At 50.8% G+C, this 15,643-nt stretch overlaps 1 protein-coding gene across 3 annotated transcripts in view; it reads right to left on the bottom strand.

Moving 5' to 3' along the window:
• The window catches only part of Kcnt1 (potassium sodium-activated channel subfamily T member 1), a 56,612-nt gene extending 48,159 nt beyond the window's left edge, over positions 1-8,453 (bottom strand). For all 3 annotated transcript variants that reach the window (XM_035446766.1, XM_027422919.2, XM_035446767.1), the window contains exon 1: positions 8,359-8,453. In XM_035446766.1, coding sequence (XP_035302657.1) covers positions 8,359-8,453 — 95 coding nt within the window. The remainder of the gene's footprint in view (positions 1-8,358) is intronic.
• Positions 8,454-15,643: the final 7,190 nt, after the last annotated feature.

Raw genomic sequence — 15,643 nt, 5'->3', positions numbered from 1 at the left:
GGTGATAAAACTGCCATCTGGCCAAGTCTAATGGGCTACCCAAGCCCAGAGGCAACATACAAATCACAATGGTACCAACATCAGGCAAGTTTGGTCTAGCAGGCCTCAGATCTAGAGTCCAGCTTACGAAGAACACATAGCTAGAGGAGAAACTGACCCCCCCCCCATGAAGAGGTCATCAGATACTTGCAGCCAGAAAACTTCATACTTGGCCAGAGGCTGCCATTTAGCTACTGTGCTCACAGCTGGAAGCAGCACACACTATCATCTTGGTTCTGTGGGTAAGAGCCAGGTATGGCCACTTCAAGGTCTCATGAACCTTGAGTCCAAGTGTCAGCAGGCTGAGTGCTCATAGCGGGAAATGGGCACAAACCTGCTTTCATGATGGTCAGGGAACCCAGGAAGGCAGCACCAACAGTGTCTGGTCCCAGGAACTGGCTATGGACATGTTTTGAAAGTTTTCATTCAGTGACCTGGGAAAGGGTCACAGGCAGACCCATTAACTATATGGGTGGTCCTTGACTCTCCAGAGGCCCCCATCTCCTGCCAAAAGGTGAATGTGAGGCAAGCCAGGTGTCATAGTGACACTACAGGGAAAGGGGCCAGGACCTCACAGTTGTTGATCTGAAGCCTGGGAGGGCAGAAACAACCTTGGTACCTGTGGGTGGGAACTGCCTAGCCCGATGCCACATCTTTCTCTGAGGACATTACAGCTACTGCCAGACTCAAGAGTATGGAGACGTAGATCCAACTCTCTTTCCCATACTGGGCCTATGTAAATTAATCAAGTTGACAGTGGGACAGAATGAGGCCTTTGTGTTGAGTCTGCCAGGGCCTTGAGGGGCAAGAGAGCTCTATCTTCCTGGGAGAGCCAAGTGGCACTTGCTGAAGAGGGGTGCGGATGGAGAGGTGGAGCAAAACAGGAGCCCTCATGGACCAGACCCTGAACATGTAGCTGTGCCCATATCTGAAGCAACAGAAGATGGATAAGGGAGCTTCTGGGCTCAGAACCCCACCATGCAGTTGCTGAGACTGGCTCTGTTCCCAGGGTGTTCTCTGTCTCTGAGTGTCCAAACACTTCATGGGACTCGAGGCCCAGGGACAGTACCCTGGACTCTGCATAGCTGGGATCTGCCTGACTTGCTAGTTAGTGGCTTCCCTGCCTAGCACAGAGTGATGAAGAGTCTCACACAAGTCCTCAGCCTGCCTTGGAGCACCTTCACCCATCCTACATTCCCAGTTCATCCTGGTCAGCTATGTGGCCCCAGCAATGTCTACTTCTAAGAGCCTGCCCCTCACTGGTGACCATGTGTCTGAGAAACCTGAGAAGTTGCTGCTCATATGAGTGCTTGCAACTGTGTGCGTGCGTGCGTGTGTGCGTGCGTGCGTGCGTGCGTGCGTGCGTGCGTGTGTGTGTGTGTTGTGTATAGATACATGTGCACATGTGTGTAGAACCAGATAGCCCTTTGGTGCCATACTCAGGAGCACTTCACTGTTCCACCTTTGTGACAGGGTCACTCACTGGCTTGGAGTTCACGAATTAGGCAAGACTGTCTGGCCAGAGAATCCCTGTTTCTGCTTCCCAGTATTGGGACACAAGAAGCAGCCATCACACCTCTCTTTTATGTGGTTTCTAAGGGTTGATCTCAGGTCCTCACACTTGCAAGGCAAGCACGTTCCCCACAGAGCCATCTCCCCGGTGTTACAGGTGTGCATGGATGATAAAAGATTAGTATTGGGCCAGCACATTGGGCACCTACCTTATGAATGCTACTGTGGGGGAGGGAATACAGGCAGAGGGATCGAGGGGACCTGGCACAAGCTGTGAAGTTCAATGACTTTGAAGCCACAGTCCCTTGAGAGGTTTCCATCAGCCTTTTTGCAGCAGCCAGATCTACAAGGAACTGACCTGTGCCTTCCTAATTTCCTATACCGAAGCTCCCACTCCCAGGGGGTGGTGTAGGGGCCATTGGGGTTGAGTGAGGTCTTAAGATGTACCTCATCCTATGACGAGCACCCTTATAGGGAGAGAACCCAGAGGACACTTTTGAGCATAGTCAACACACTCTAAGAACCCTACCTGCCAACACCTGCTGGACATTTCTGACCTCTGGGAACCTGATGGACACTTCTGGCCTACAAGACTGAGAATAACTGTTTGTTCTGGAAACTGCCTCTGAGGAATATTCAATGACTGCTCATGACTGCCCACAGCTGACAAAGACAAAGATCAGACTCAAGGTACCCTCCTGCTTGCATTCAAAGGGAGAAGCTCAGAGTGGCACATACCGCAGGTTATAAGAGGTATATGGGGAATGTCCCTCTCTGGGTGACTCCACAGAGGACCATGCTCCCTCACCCCACCCCCACACCAGCCCTCTGGGTTCTGTTTTGTGCTAATTCAGGAGGAATCTAATTTTGAGTCATGCGAGCGAGTCACTAGGATGTGGGCATAGAACATGGCTTAGAGGGCCAAGCAATGTGTCTAGCTGTGTTGGCTCAGGGAATGAGATGAGGCATTCAGCCCCTGGAGATGCCAGATTCAACTTCTCAGGGTGTCTCAGGGCATCACAGGCATGCACAGAACTAGACTAGTCTACTCCTGGTGTATGACTTAGGTGGTGAGAAAAGCTGTCTTATATGAATGGGGCCCTGGGCCCTGGGGTGCTCCTCAGCACCCATAGCCCCACAGGGTGATGACAATACTCTCTTAGCCCACAGATGTACTCTGTATTGACATCTCTCATTTCCCCTGTGTTCTAGTCCTTTTATTCTATACCATCTGTTGGTCCTTCTTGTTTGAATCCTCCAGGGCCCTAGCTCTGGGGTAGTGACCCAAGTCCCAGAGCCCATGACCAGACAGGGATACCAGAAGGAGGAAGGTGTCACTAATCCTGGGGCCACAACTCTATATCAAGGGGTCATTTGGCTTCTCTGACCTTTACTATGTTCCATGAATCACCTCCCAGGCTCTGTTCCTTATTATGGACCCCAGGGGACAGCAGGGGGACAGATCAGATGACCTCCTGTATAGCTAAGTGTGAAGACATGAGCAACCCCCATCCCCATGTACAGCTGAGGAAACCTGGTCCCAGAGAAGTCTCAACCTGCATCTTGCTTGGGACACCTGAGAGTACTTGGAACATTCCAGAACCTTACAGACCTCATCCCCATGCTTCCTGCTCAAACCAGGACTTGATTCAATCATATAGGAGGCACAAGGGGGTATCACAGGGCACGGAAGGATGGAGTGCACACTGACATCCAGGCTTAGCTTTGGGAACCCAGAGAGCTGGCCCTTCTGACTCAGATGACCCAATAACCTCATCTGGGCACACCAACCCAGAGGAGGGTGCAGAGAAAGTCAGGGAGGCAGAACCAGGCCTGCCCTGCCCATCAGCCAAACCTGTGCAGGGCCAGGGAAGCACCCAGATGACATTTTAAATGTAAATCCCCGTGGGAGGCAGCACCACCTGGTGTTTCCCTGGGCTCAGAAGCCTTGGGCAGGAACAAAGGCTAGAAACCCAGTGCTAGCCAGTGGAGCAGAAGCACTTAGCTTGCTCCAGGGCCACTTTGTCTCTGCAATCTGATCCCACCTGGCAGGGCTATCACCATCCCTGTTCTGTCCTCTGCTATGACAGCTCCCATCTCCTGTCCCATCAGTTCCCTTGAAGCCTGCTCTCAGCAGATATGAGGCTCCAGCTGACTGAGTAGCTCAAGCCGAGAGCATGGTGGGGATGCTCCAGGCCTTTCTGGGGTTCCCAGCCCAGGAGGATACAGTCTCAGATCCTGTACTCCAGCCCTTCCTGTCCTGATGAGGCCTGTTGCCTCAGTTCTCATCACCAGTGGATCCCTGCTTCCTTCTCAAACTCTTTCTGTCCTCCTGGACCCTTGACCAGGCATGGCCTCCATATCCCACCCACCATTACTTTGGCTCAAGCCAGGCCACACTCTCCATCCTGCCAGCTCCCTTCCTATTTCAGATACCGATGCCTGTTCCTCTTTTGTGGGTTAACCTGGGAGCCACAAGGGTTCCTAGTCAGAACCAAGGAACCCCAAAGGAGAAGCAGTGGTGCCCCTAATCCCTCCTGCCACCCTAGAGCTGCCCTTGTGGACTTCATGCACAAACTCTAGTTCCAGTGCCCTTGGGTGCAGCTAGAAGGCTACTTGTCCTGGAATGAATGTCCAGAGAGTGGGGTGCAAGCAGGGCTGCCCAGCAGAGGCAGAGCCTGGGGGTTCTGGTTCAGAATGGTGATACCCAGTGTGACGAGGGTAGGGATAAGGACAGGGCACAGGAGGGTGTGGGGGTGGTTGGGATGAGGAGCCAGGCTCTGGCCCCAAATGCAAGCACATTTAAGAGTGGATGGGGAGGGCACTTAGGGGGCATCCAGCTAAACAAGGACTTGTCAGGAGGTCCTGATGATCCTAGTGGAGTTCTCCACACCCAGCTCAGCCCCACTCCATCAGCAGCACGGCCCAGCCCAACTCTACAGTCATTAACAAGAGCAGTGAGCAGTTCTGAGTGCAGGGCTGTCCCTGGAGGCACCCTTCCTGAATCTCTCAGCTTGGAGATCTGGGTGGAGGGCCTGCATCTCATGAGAAGGATCCAGCCCAGTCCCCAAAGAGCAATTTGACCCACTTCAGATCCTGGCAGGGTAGGAAAGGGGGCACCACAGGCTCTGCACACCCATGACTCTGTCCTCAACTGGGGGTGCCCTTCTGCCCTGGCAACAAGAGCAATACCTGCCTCCCCAATTTTCTGGTTCTGCCAGAAAATACTCAGTGCTGTTGCCTCAGAGAAGTGAGCTGAGGCTCACTCCATGTTTGAGAGCTAGAGACAGCACAGACCTTGGACCCTGAAGACTTCCCCTTAGGCTTGAACTAAGCAGGCTAATCCAGGGACAAACCTGTGCTCACCTGCCTGGAGCCCAGCCAGTGGTCACCTGCTAGGTCTCATCTCCCCATGGTTGGCTATTCTGAGCAGCCAGGTATTGCCCTGTACGTCTTGCAGACAAAGCCCCAGTGGTGGTCACAGATGGTGGACAAGACTCTGAGATTCAGATACTCCTACAACACCACAGCCTGAGGCTTCTTGGGTCATCCTCTTAGGGGTCTTCATTCATTCAGAGGGAGGATATGAGGCTGTGTCCCCCAGATCAGGAACTAGCAGGGGCAATTCTGGATGAAGAGAGCATCCAACCTCCTTAAGATGCCCTGGACGCCTGGAGCTGAAGCAATAAGGTGGCATAAGGAGCAGGGGCCTAGAAACTTGGATGTGACAGGATCCACCAAGCTCCCTCTGACTGCTGCTCCTCAACAGAAGAGTCCAGGACTCAGACTCAGCCCAGAAAGTGAGAGTTTACCCAAGGTTACATGGGCTCCCAATGTGGATAAGATCTCAATCCTGCCCCTCATGGGCTGTGTGCAGTACTCAGTATCCTCAAGAGTAGCCAGGCTCAAAGTGTAGCCTTATTTGCCCATGTGGGTGGTTGACCACCTCCATTCCAAGGCCTCCGAAGCTGTGGTGACTCACCACCAGTGGCTTTATTCCCTTGGAGAACAGGAAACCCACATGGCCCTTCTTGCCTGCTTACAGCCTGCCAAGAGTTGGGGGAAGCTCCCCCCATGTTTTCCCTGCAGAGCTAGCTATGGAGCCAGACTAGGGGTTGGGAGAGTAGGGTGAGGCTAAACCTCTAATATGCACCTGTCCTGTGCCAGGGCATCTCACACTTACCCCAGATGTCCCCTCACTGAGACCACTGCCCTGGGCCCTGGAGAGTCTATGCTGTACCATCCTAGCACAAGAACCCATTAGGCTTGCAGCCAAAGACCCCATCCCAGGATCCTAACCTACTACTCCAGAGAACTCCTAAGAGTAGGTAGGGAAGATGGAGCCTGCCCTTCCTTTGTACCCCAGACTAAGCTCTCCTAGACACATGGCACAGCTGCCTGGGTCATCGTCATAATTGTGAAGTGCCCCAGTTCTATCCTTCACTTTTGAGAACCAGTGTTGGTGCAGAAGGAACAGGGGACAGGCATGGGGGATGAGGAGAGAAGGGACAAGGCTCCTCGGGTGGGAGTGATGGCAAGACTACCAGGCCAGCAGGAGGGACCTCCCAACGCCCATCCTCCCCACCCTTAGGTTGAAGTCTGTGCTCAGAGCTGGGTCTATGTACAACACAGGGCACAGGTACTCTGGGGCAGATCTCAGCCCACCTGTGATCTCTGTATCACCTGTCTGTGATGAGGACCTAGGGGCTGAAAGGGGCCAGAGTATGGAGGTCTTGAGAGGCAGACTCATCCGCTCTCTTCAGCTGATACTAAAGCAGCCCCATGAGATAGAGATGGGTTTAGAACTAAGGGGGTGACTTGAAAGGGGAGAGAGATCTTTCAGGATGATGGTCATGTTCTGGTTTCTGAGAGTCAAGGGCTGTGCCAGCTCTGGTTATGTTCAATTTTACTGTTTTAAAATTTATGATTTGGCCAGGCAGTGGTGGTGCATGCCTTTAGTCCCAGAACTTGGGAGGCAGAGGCAGGCGGATCTCTGTGAGTTGGAGACCAGCCTGGTCTACAAGAGCTAGTTCGAGGACAGCCTCCAAAGCTACAGAGAAACCCTGCCTCGGAAAACCAAAAAAAAAACCAAAACAAAACAAAAACAAAAACAAAAACAAAAACAAAACAAAACAAAAAAACTGAACAAAGTGCCATGGACCTGATAGCAGTTTTTCACCCCCTTGGGGCAAAAGACGATTGTTGCCAGGCAGACTGTGGCTGCCACCCTACAGCTGACAACAAAAACCTTCAGTATCCATGTCTGGAAAGGGAGACACACAGTCTTTCAGTTACATCAACCACAGTCACTGGCATCTATCCAGTCAGGCCCCAGGCACTTCAGGGAGACAGATGCTGTTTCTTACCCAGCACTGGGAGAATCTTCCGCAGCTGCTATTTCCCGGAATTCATCAAATCCCAGTGGAGTAGGCACCCATGAGGGAGGGGGTGCTGACTTAAGATGTCAAGCACAGAAAATTGGACCCACAAAAGCCCCAGTCCTGCCCTGTGAGAATCCCAGCAGGGCAAGAGAGTCTCCACTACAGATGGCAGGGCCAAGACAACCATCTCTCCCACTGTCTGAACAGACATTGCTAACTAGACCACCACCAGGGCATCCTTCTTGGACAGGCTTGTCTGTTACTGTAGCACTTGGCTCAAAAGACAAGAAAGCACAAATGTAAAAACACCTTTAAACCAGGGGCAGGGGCACACAATTGCACTCGAGGAGCTCAGCAGGAGGATAGCAAATCAAAGCAAGTCCCGACTACATAGCAGAGGACAAATGAACAAACATGCCCGCATAGGACCCAAATGCCTTGGTTCTAGTCAGTGAAGATTGGGAACACACACACACACACACACACACACACACACACACACACACACACACACACACAGCTTCACTCTGTACATAAAGTCCCCACACACTGACCTACTCACAAAAGTGATTTCTTTTCCAGTGTGATTTCAGCAGTTGGTTGTTTTAAGTGCTCAGTGTGTGTCCTGACAATTTGCAGGCTCATGTACTTTCTGTTCTAACTCAAGTAATTACATCGTTTGGGGGAAACAGCATCCCAGTCCAGGGGTGGGGGTGACATAGCCTTGGGAAGGTGACACACAGAAGTAGAAGTTCCTGATCATAAGCCTTCTCCTCTCCAGCCAGCCTTCTCCAGTCTACCAGAGTCCTTCACCATCTTGCCTTGCTGGTGTGAAAGCGCCTCCCCTGAGGCTGACAGCGAGAACACTAGTGTTTACCCAAGACAGTTATTTGGGGAAAAGGCAGAAAGATATTTCTTTCTGGCTTCTTGCCAAGCCCCTCCACTTACGAGTGATTCCCATAGATTCATTCTGTTGATCCCTGCTTAAAGCACAGAGGGGAATTTGAGGTGAGGGAACGTCATAACACCTTCACTCTGAAAATGTGACCACGCTGAAAATGAGCCTGAAGGACGCTCTCCCCTGGTGACTGCCTTGCCTGGCTGCGGGGCTCCGTGGTCCTAGTGGGTCCGGTTCTGGCTGGTCCCCAAATCAGTGGTGCGCTGGGGTTGGGGCTAAGAGAGGGTGCGCACAGAGAGACAGAACTAGCTCCCTACTCTACTCCCTCCACCTCGCACAGTTTAGCCTCGGAGCTTGCTAGCACCGGGATCCACGTCCAGCTCCAGGCCCCTGCAGGGAGATGCGCCCCGAATCCCAGCCCACCCAAAACTTCTCGCCAGGGAAGCCGGGAAAGTTGAAGGGCGGTGAGGGTGAGGGTGGGTGGGGGTACATGCGGGGCTCAGCACCTCGGACAGCTCCGTCACTTACCTATCATCGTTCGGGAATGGCTGGTCGCCCAGAAGCAGGTCACGGAATCGGTACCGCGGCGGCAAGGGCAGCACCTCCGTGTCCCGGTCGTTCATTGTTGAGACTGGCGGCGTCCAGGAGCACGTCCCCGCGGCCGACTTTCCCAGCTCAGGGCCGTGTGCCTGCACACGGCAGCACCCCCTCACCGCCCGCGCCCTCGCCGGACGCGCGCCGACCCCCGCAGCCGCTTCTGGGCCTCCGCGACCCCCGGGGGGGGGGACAAGCACCTGCAGGGGGCGGGGCTGAGGGCGGGGCTAGGCAGGGGCGGGGCGCCTTCCGGGTCCTTTGGGCCCTGCTGGAAGCTCTTTTCCTGCCACCCCAGGATGTGTGGAGGTTTGGAGAGGAGAGTGGTAATGGCTAACTCTAGAATAGCCTTTACGAAGGTCCCTGGTTTTCCTTGGGTTGGCATGGGAGCCCTTCTCTTCCCTGGACCTGGGCCAGGCAAGCCTCCCCGCCTCCACAGTCAGTTCCAAGGCCAGTTGCTCAGCTTTCTTCAGGTTCTGGAGCCCGTCTCCGCCCTCAAGGCCTCTTCTCAGCCTTTCACTACTTGGAGGCAAGAAGGCAATTTAAGAAGAGACCTTCTAGGCCATCAATCAGAACAGATGAGATCCACTACTCTGGGCTGCCATAGACTCCTACCCCAATCCTGGGAGTCACTGTAGTGACATGTAGAGCATGGGGGTGGGGCAGCCTATGTGTGCCAGGAGGGTCTCATCCCCAGTGGCCAGCAGTCCTTCCACTCTTGGCCTTTTCCTGTCTTCCTCTCCCTCCAAATATTCAGCGGCACTCACAATACACAACACCTGGAGAGTGGCCGTCATAGTCTCCCAGGCTCCAGTTCACCACCTCCTGGGGCAGCAGGCTGGGCACATCTATTCTGAAGCCCGAGAACTTCTAACTACCTGTAGAAACCGCAACCTACAACATTGGACTCAGTAAACAGCTTACATATACCAAGAGAGCACAGGCTCAGACCCACTGCACCAGTTGTGCCCAGATTTTGGAACCCCAAAAGAAGCCGCCAACAAGGAGACAACTCACCAAATGCAAGGACAAAGGTTTCTTTATTGACTCGAGGATACGAGCTGCAGCAAGGACCCTATTCTTTCAGGAATAAATGGAATACCCACTTTCGACTGAGGGGGTTTTTATAAGGGAAAATTGTAGGACTGGAAGCCCCAAGATTACAAAACTTCCATGGTTACACAGGACAGGACAAAGATGGTATACTTCAATTAAGCAGGATGCTGCAGAGGAAATGAGTTTGTTCATTGTCTCCTGGGCTGGGTACAACACACCCATGCAGTGATGGAATTGACACAAGTGGGGAACTGTGGTCCTAACCAGATTCCCGTGCTTCTTGTGACCTGGCATGGCAGAGTTTCTAGGAGAGCTTCAGCCCCAGGCTATTCTCAGTCTAGGCTTCCAGCAGCCCATGGTAGGATGCAGGAGGTGGAATGCCTAATCCACAGTTATCAGACTAAGCAGTGCCCCTGCTTGGGTCAGCTAAGAACAAAGAGCCCAAGAAGGCAGCCAGTCTTCATATGCACATACTAAATATCCTCCTGGGCCTTAAGCTCCTCTAAATAAGGACTGAGAGGAAGGGGTTTGTCCTGTGTTTGTCCACAGTAGGTCACAGACTGAGTGATTGGCATGAGGGCAGAAGATGAAGGGAGCATTCGCTTCAGGCAGGGGTTGGACTCTCATTCTCAAATTGGGAAGAGTGTGTGTCCTCCTTGCCACTGCGCCCCCCCCCCACTATCAGCCCAAAAGTAAGTGTGGGTACTCCCTCCCTTTGGAGATGGGATGCTCAGTGGCTGTCCCAGGCCAGTGACAACACTCACATGTTTCTCAGGTCATAGATTCAACCTCCAGGAACTGGCAGCGCTTGAAAAATAACATTTTCCTAATTGGATCAGTGGAGTTGCTTGTTTTTTCTTAGTCACAAGCTGGCTGGGCCTGGGGAGGTGCTGGCAGGTGGGGGACCATGTGGCCAGGGGTCAGGGCTATATTTCCTTTGGCAAGCCGTCCAGGGACCACCAAGTCCCTAGGAGCTGCTCTCTCTGCTTTTCTGACCTTCTGGGCACTTTTGAATTTTCTCTCCTGGCCTAAAGGTCCAGCAGAAGTGGGGGGAGAACCTCTGCTTACTTCAGGGGGCCCCAGGGGAAGGAAATGCATCTGGAGTCCAGAGACCTGGCCCCACCCCCAGCCAGCTGTGGTTTGGGATGAGTGACAAGGGCAGGCTGTCCTTGCAACCTTGGAGTGCTGCCGTATGTAGCACATGAGTGAGCAGGCAACGTGAGTGAGCATCCCACAGACCTCCTGGCACCATTTCCCTTCATATTTCCTCAGCAGTGCCTACCCGCTCCACACCCTATGAATTTGAACGTGACTATTGTGCAGGCTAGGTGCCCCAGAGCCTCTTGGAAGAGTGCCCATGGTGGGGGAGATGTGCTTGAAATTCTGCTCACTGCATGGTCTGGGCACTGGGGACAGGGGACTCAGACATATTGGGGAGAATTTGGGGGCGTGCAGGGCAGGATAGCTAGGAGAGTCTGTAAAGGTGGAATTGAGAACATGGCTCTGGCCCAGCTTCCAAGACTCAAGGGGGCCCACTTCCTGATCTGCTTCCCCTTTCTTCCCTGGTGACCCCAGGAGATCCCAGGAGGCAGCTGGGATGCAGAGTTGATCTTTCACAGTTCACAGATGACTGTGAACTGCCTGTTTCTGTAAGAATTCAATGTTTTGTGGCTCAAAGAAGTTGGTCATATCTCAGGCCCTCAGCCCACTCTAAAGGTATGGAGTTCAACTTATGAGACTCATAGCCCACCCCACCCCCACCCCAAGTCAAGGCAGAGCCAGCAAGGGATAGTGTTGCTCTCCCAAGAAAGTCTGTTAGCTCTGGGAGCTACCTGCTCCCCTTGGGGACCCCGTGCCTGGGTAGGTAGCCTTAAGCAAGTTCTTTCAATTTGAGTCACGCTTTCTTCATCTGGAAATGAGCGTATCCATGTTGTTTGTCCTCACAGGGTGACTGTAGACTAGTAGAACAATAACAGGATGGTAAGCATGAGTTGCTCTGCACAGCACTAGTGAATGACAGCAATTCCTGGTTTGGGACAGAGCTCAAGTTGGGCCTTAGGGCAACCTATTCAGGTCATCCGGAAGACCATTTGGAGAGCTTAGTTGTAGGTCACCAGTCTAGGTGATCCATCCAGAGAGACAAGGGCACACAGAGGACACAGCCCAGCATTCACGGCAGGAGGGGCACTCCTGTGCATGAAATCATGTCCCGAACTCTGAAAGCTTCTCAGCAGCTGTGTTCAGTGCTAGGCACCTTCAGGAGTTGCATGGCAGTACAGGATGATGAGAATATCTGTCGCATCCACCCTTGACCAGCAAGAACGACGCAACACCAAGGAATCTTCTTCACACAGTTTAATTGGGAACCTTGGTTTACAGTGAATGGCGGCCCCAGGTAGAGGAAGACGGGGCCTGATACAGTCTACATCTATCAATCACCTAACCCTATGTGGCGCACCAGGATAGGTTGTCTCCAAGCAGAATTAAGAGGATACATGGCCTTTACCAAATTAGGAGTTGTTTACTACAGAGAGCACTCGCCGTCAGGCTGGCGGAAGGCGGAAACCAGCGCCATCTTTTGGGCATGGTACTTTACAGCTCCCAACAAATATCCACAAGCAGGACTGTTACCAGCCCTTGTACAAGGTGAGGGCGTATGGATTCAGGAGTGTAAGAAGCTCAAGGGTGCTCAAGGGGAGAGACCAGAGAGTGCTGATGCTACAACCATCCTGATGTCAGTAACAAAATGCCTAGAAAAGTCAACTTAAGGAAAGAGTTTCATTATGACTTACAGTCAAAGGGTATAGTCCATCATGGTGGAGAAGACATGGTTACAGGAAGCGGGTGAGGCAGCTGGACACATAGAATCCAGTCAGGAAGTAGAGAGAGATAAACGTTGGTGCTGAGTTCACTTTCTCCTTTTTTATTCAATCTGGGCCCCCAGCCCATGGAATCCTGCTACTCACACTTAGGGTGGGTCTTCCTTCCTCAGTTAACTTAACCTAGGAACTCTCTAAGACACATTCAGAGAGTTATCTCCTAGGTGACTCTAGATCCTGTTGAGTTGACAATCAATATTAACCATCACACGTCTATTCCTTGTCAACTTGACACCTAGACATCATTTTTAAGCTATAAACCTTCTCCTCTTGTCCCTAAAGGCTTACAACTGTTTAATAATGTAAAATGGATTTATTTCATCTCTAAAAATCCCCATAGTATTTAACAGTTCCAAAATTGATTAAAAGCTTAAGTCTAGCCAGGCGGTGGTAGCACATGTCTTTAATTCCAGCATTTGGGAGGCAGAGGCAGGTGGATCTTAGTGCGTTCAAGGCCAGCCTGTTCTACAAAGCAGGTTCCAGGATAACCAGAACTGTTACATAGAGAAACCCTGTCTCAAAACAAAACAAAAAGCTAGTCTCATCTGTGACTCAAGGCAATCTCTTAACTGTGAGCTCCTATAAAATAAAATAGAGTTATATACTTGCAATAGACAATGCCATGCAGTAAACACTCCCACTCTAAAAGGAAGGAATGGGAGTATACCAAGGAACAATCAGACCAAAATGAGTCTGAGAGCCAGAGGGTGGCGGGAGACACAATAAACCCTGTAGCTCCATGATGGGCAGCTGAGGCTCAGATGGTTATCAGCTGCCATCCAAAGGTAGCCACCCTTTGCTAGCTCTGCTGTCTCTGGTAAACATAAGTCTTTCTGTGGGCCATCTCCACTCCAAGCTTTCGGTTTCCCTCAGCTATGGTTCTGGCATCTCCAACAACCTGGGGTCTCCACTGCAGCTCAGATTTCACCTTCACTTTTTCATACAATGGTCTCTCTGTGTGGTGGTCTCAGGTGCGGCCCCCAGAGGCTCATTCGTTTGAATGCTTGGCCTATAGGGAGTGACACTATCAGGAGGTGTGGCCTTGTTGGAGTAGGTATGACCTTGTTGGAGGAAGTGTGTCACTGTGGGGATGGGCTTTGAGGTCTCAAAAGCTCTGTCCAGTGTGGGGGATAGTTCACTTCCTGTTGCCTGCAGATCAACACGTAGAACTCTCAGCTACCTCTCTAGCAACACATCTTCCTGCATGCTGCCCTGCTTCCCTCCATGGTGATAATGAACTAAACCTCTGAACTGTAAGCCAGCCCCAAATAAATGTTTTCCTTTATAAGAGTTGTCATGATCATGATATCTCTTCATAGCACTAGAGTGGGGTTTGCTGTGATAGGTCTGACCATACTTTTGGGACTTTGGGTTAGGAAAGCAGTGGAATGCTTTAAGCACTGCTTAATGGGCCAGACTACTAGGAACAAAGAAGACAGTGGTGTTTAAGGTTATTTGAACTGTGGGGACCTGGATCAAGAGGTTGCAGAGGAGAAGAATTTTAGTATATTGCCTAGAGATCATTATTGTGATATTTTGGTGAAGAATGTGGCTGCTTTTTGCGTTTGTCTGAAGAGTCTGCCTGAAGCTAAAGTGAAGAGATGTGGATGAATCCTATTGGCAGAGGAAATCTCAAAACAGCCTAATGTTGACTCTATAGTATGGTTATTAGTGATCATTCTTATAAAGATCTATTATGAAAAGGAGCAAGCTGAGAAAGGAAAGTTACAAAATGTACAACTTGAGGAGGAAAAGGGCACCAGGAAGTGGGTTAAACAGATGAAAGAAAATCCTGATGTTTAATGGAATAAAGGGTGTGATGACCTTAGGGCAAGAACCCAGCCAGCTAAGCTTCCAACCTGTGAAAAGCAATTAAAGAAAAGCTTAGAGCTGGATGTGGTGGTACAGGTTTTTAATCCCAGTACTCCAGAGGCAAAGGCCAGCCTGGTCTACAGATCCAGTTTCAGGACAACTAAGCTTGGCCAGTGAAGAAAACCATTGAAAACAGAAAGCTGGTGAAAATGCAATTGAATAAGAGGGCCATAGTCCAACTCCAGCAAGCAGAAGAACTTGGCAGCTTCAGCCATGTGGTTCTGGCTCTAGAGTCAAGGATAGAAGAAAGGAGTTGTGGAATCTCCTTTCTCCTTTATCATTCAAAAGGAATGATAAAGAAAGCTGCTGAAGCCAGTTGTGTAGCAGCCGTGTCCCTGCATGGAGGCCCAGAAAGGTCATTGTGTAAAGCTATGAAGGTAAACCCTGGATTTCCTTGGAGATCCCAAGATGTTGGAGATGCCAAAGTCATGGAATACCTGTCAAGGAAAGCTGTTCACTGGCCTAAAAGAAGTGTGTTGTAACCAACAAAATTGAAAGGAGTTGGAGATCTGAAGAGCATTTTGACACCAGATGTGAGATGCAGTGTTTGGAGTTTGCCCTGCTGGTTTTCAGTCTTGCTTTGGTCCGGTGTTTCCTCACTGTCCTCCCTTTCTTCCATTTTGGAATGGTAATATATGTCCTGTGCCATTATATTATGGAAGTATGTGGTCTGTTTTTTGATTTTATAGGGGATTCTAGTTAAGAGACTATATGAATCTTAGAAGAGACTTTGAACTTTAAACTTTTAAACCTAGTTGAAATTCGATAGGCTATGGGAACTTTTGAAGTTGGATTAAATGCATTTTGCATTAGGTTACAACTACTAGTCTATGCGGGCCAGGGAGTAGAATGTGGTGGTTTGAATAGGTATAGAGCCCATAGACTCATGTGTTTGAATATTTGGTCTATAGGGAGTGGCACTAGTTTTTCAATTAATTAATTATTTTTCCAGCCCATCCACAGTTCCCCTCCTTCACATCAAGACTGAACAAAGCAATCCAGTAGGAGGAAATGGTCCCACAAGCAGGCAACAGAGTTAGAGACAGCCCCTGATCCCACTGTTGGGAGTCCTACAAAAGGACCAAGCTACATAACTGCAACATATGTGCAGAGGGTCTAAGTCAGTCCCATGCAGGCTCACTGGTGGTTGGTTCAGTCTCTGTGAGCCCCTATGAGCCCAGGTTAGTTGGTTCTGTGGGTTTTCTTAAGGTGTCCTTTGTAATGATAACTCTTTCTACCAGCCGTCTGAGTTCCTCCGCCACATTAGGGCCCCCAAATAACACACAGAGTCTTACATTAGTTACAATGCTGCTGGCCAATGACTAGGATTTCCTATTTGCTAGCTCTGTCTTTAGTATCAACCATAACCATATATATTTTATAAAGACTTATCTTATAGAGGACGCCAGCGGCAT

The sequence above is a fragment of the Cricetulus griseus genome, chromosome 6 (assembly GCF_003668045.3).
Source record: "Cricetulus griseus strain 17A/GY chromosome 6, alternate assembly CriGri-PICRH-1.0, whole genome shotgun sequence".
Taxonomy (NCBI): domain Eukaryota; kingdom Metazoa; phylum Chordata; class Mammalia; order Rodentia; family Cricetidae; genus Cricetulus; species Cricetulus griseus.
This window is presented reverse-complemented; position numbering and strand designations above follow the sequence as displayed.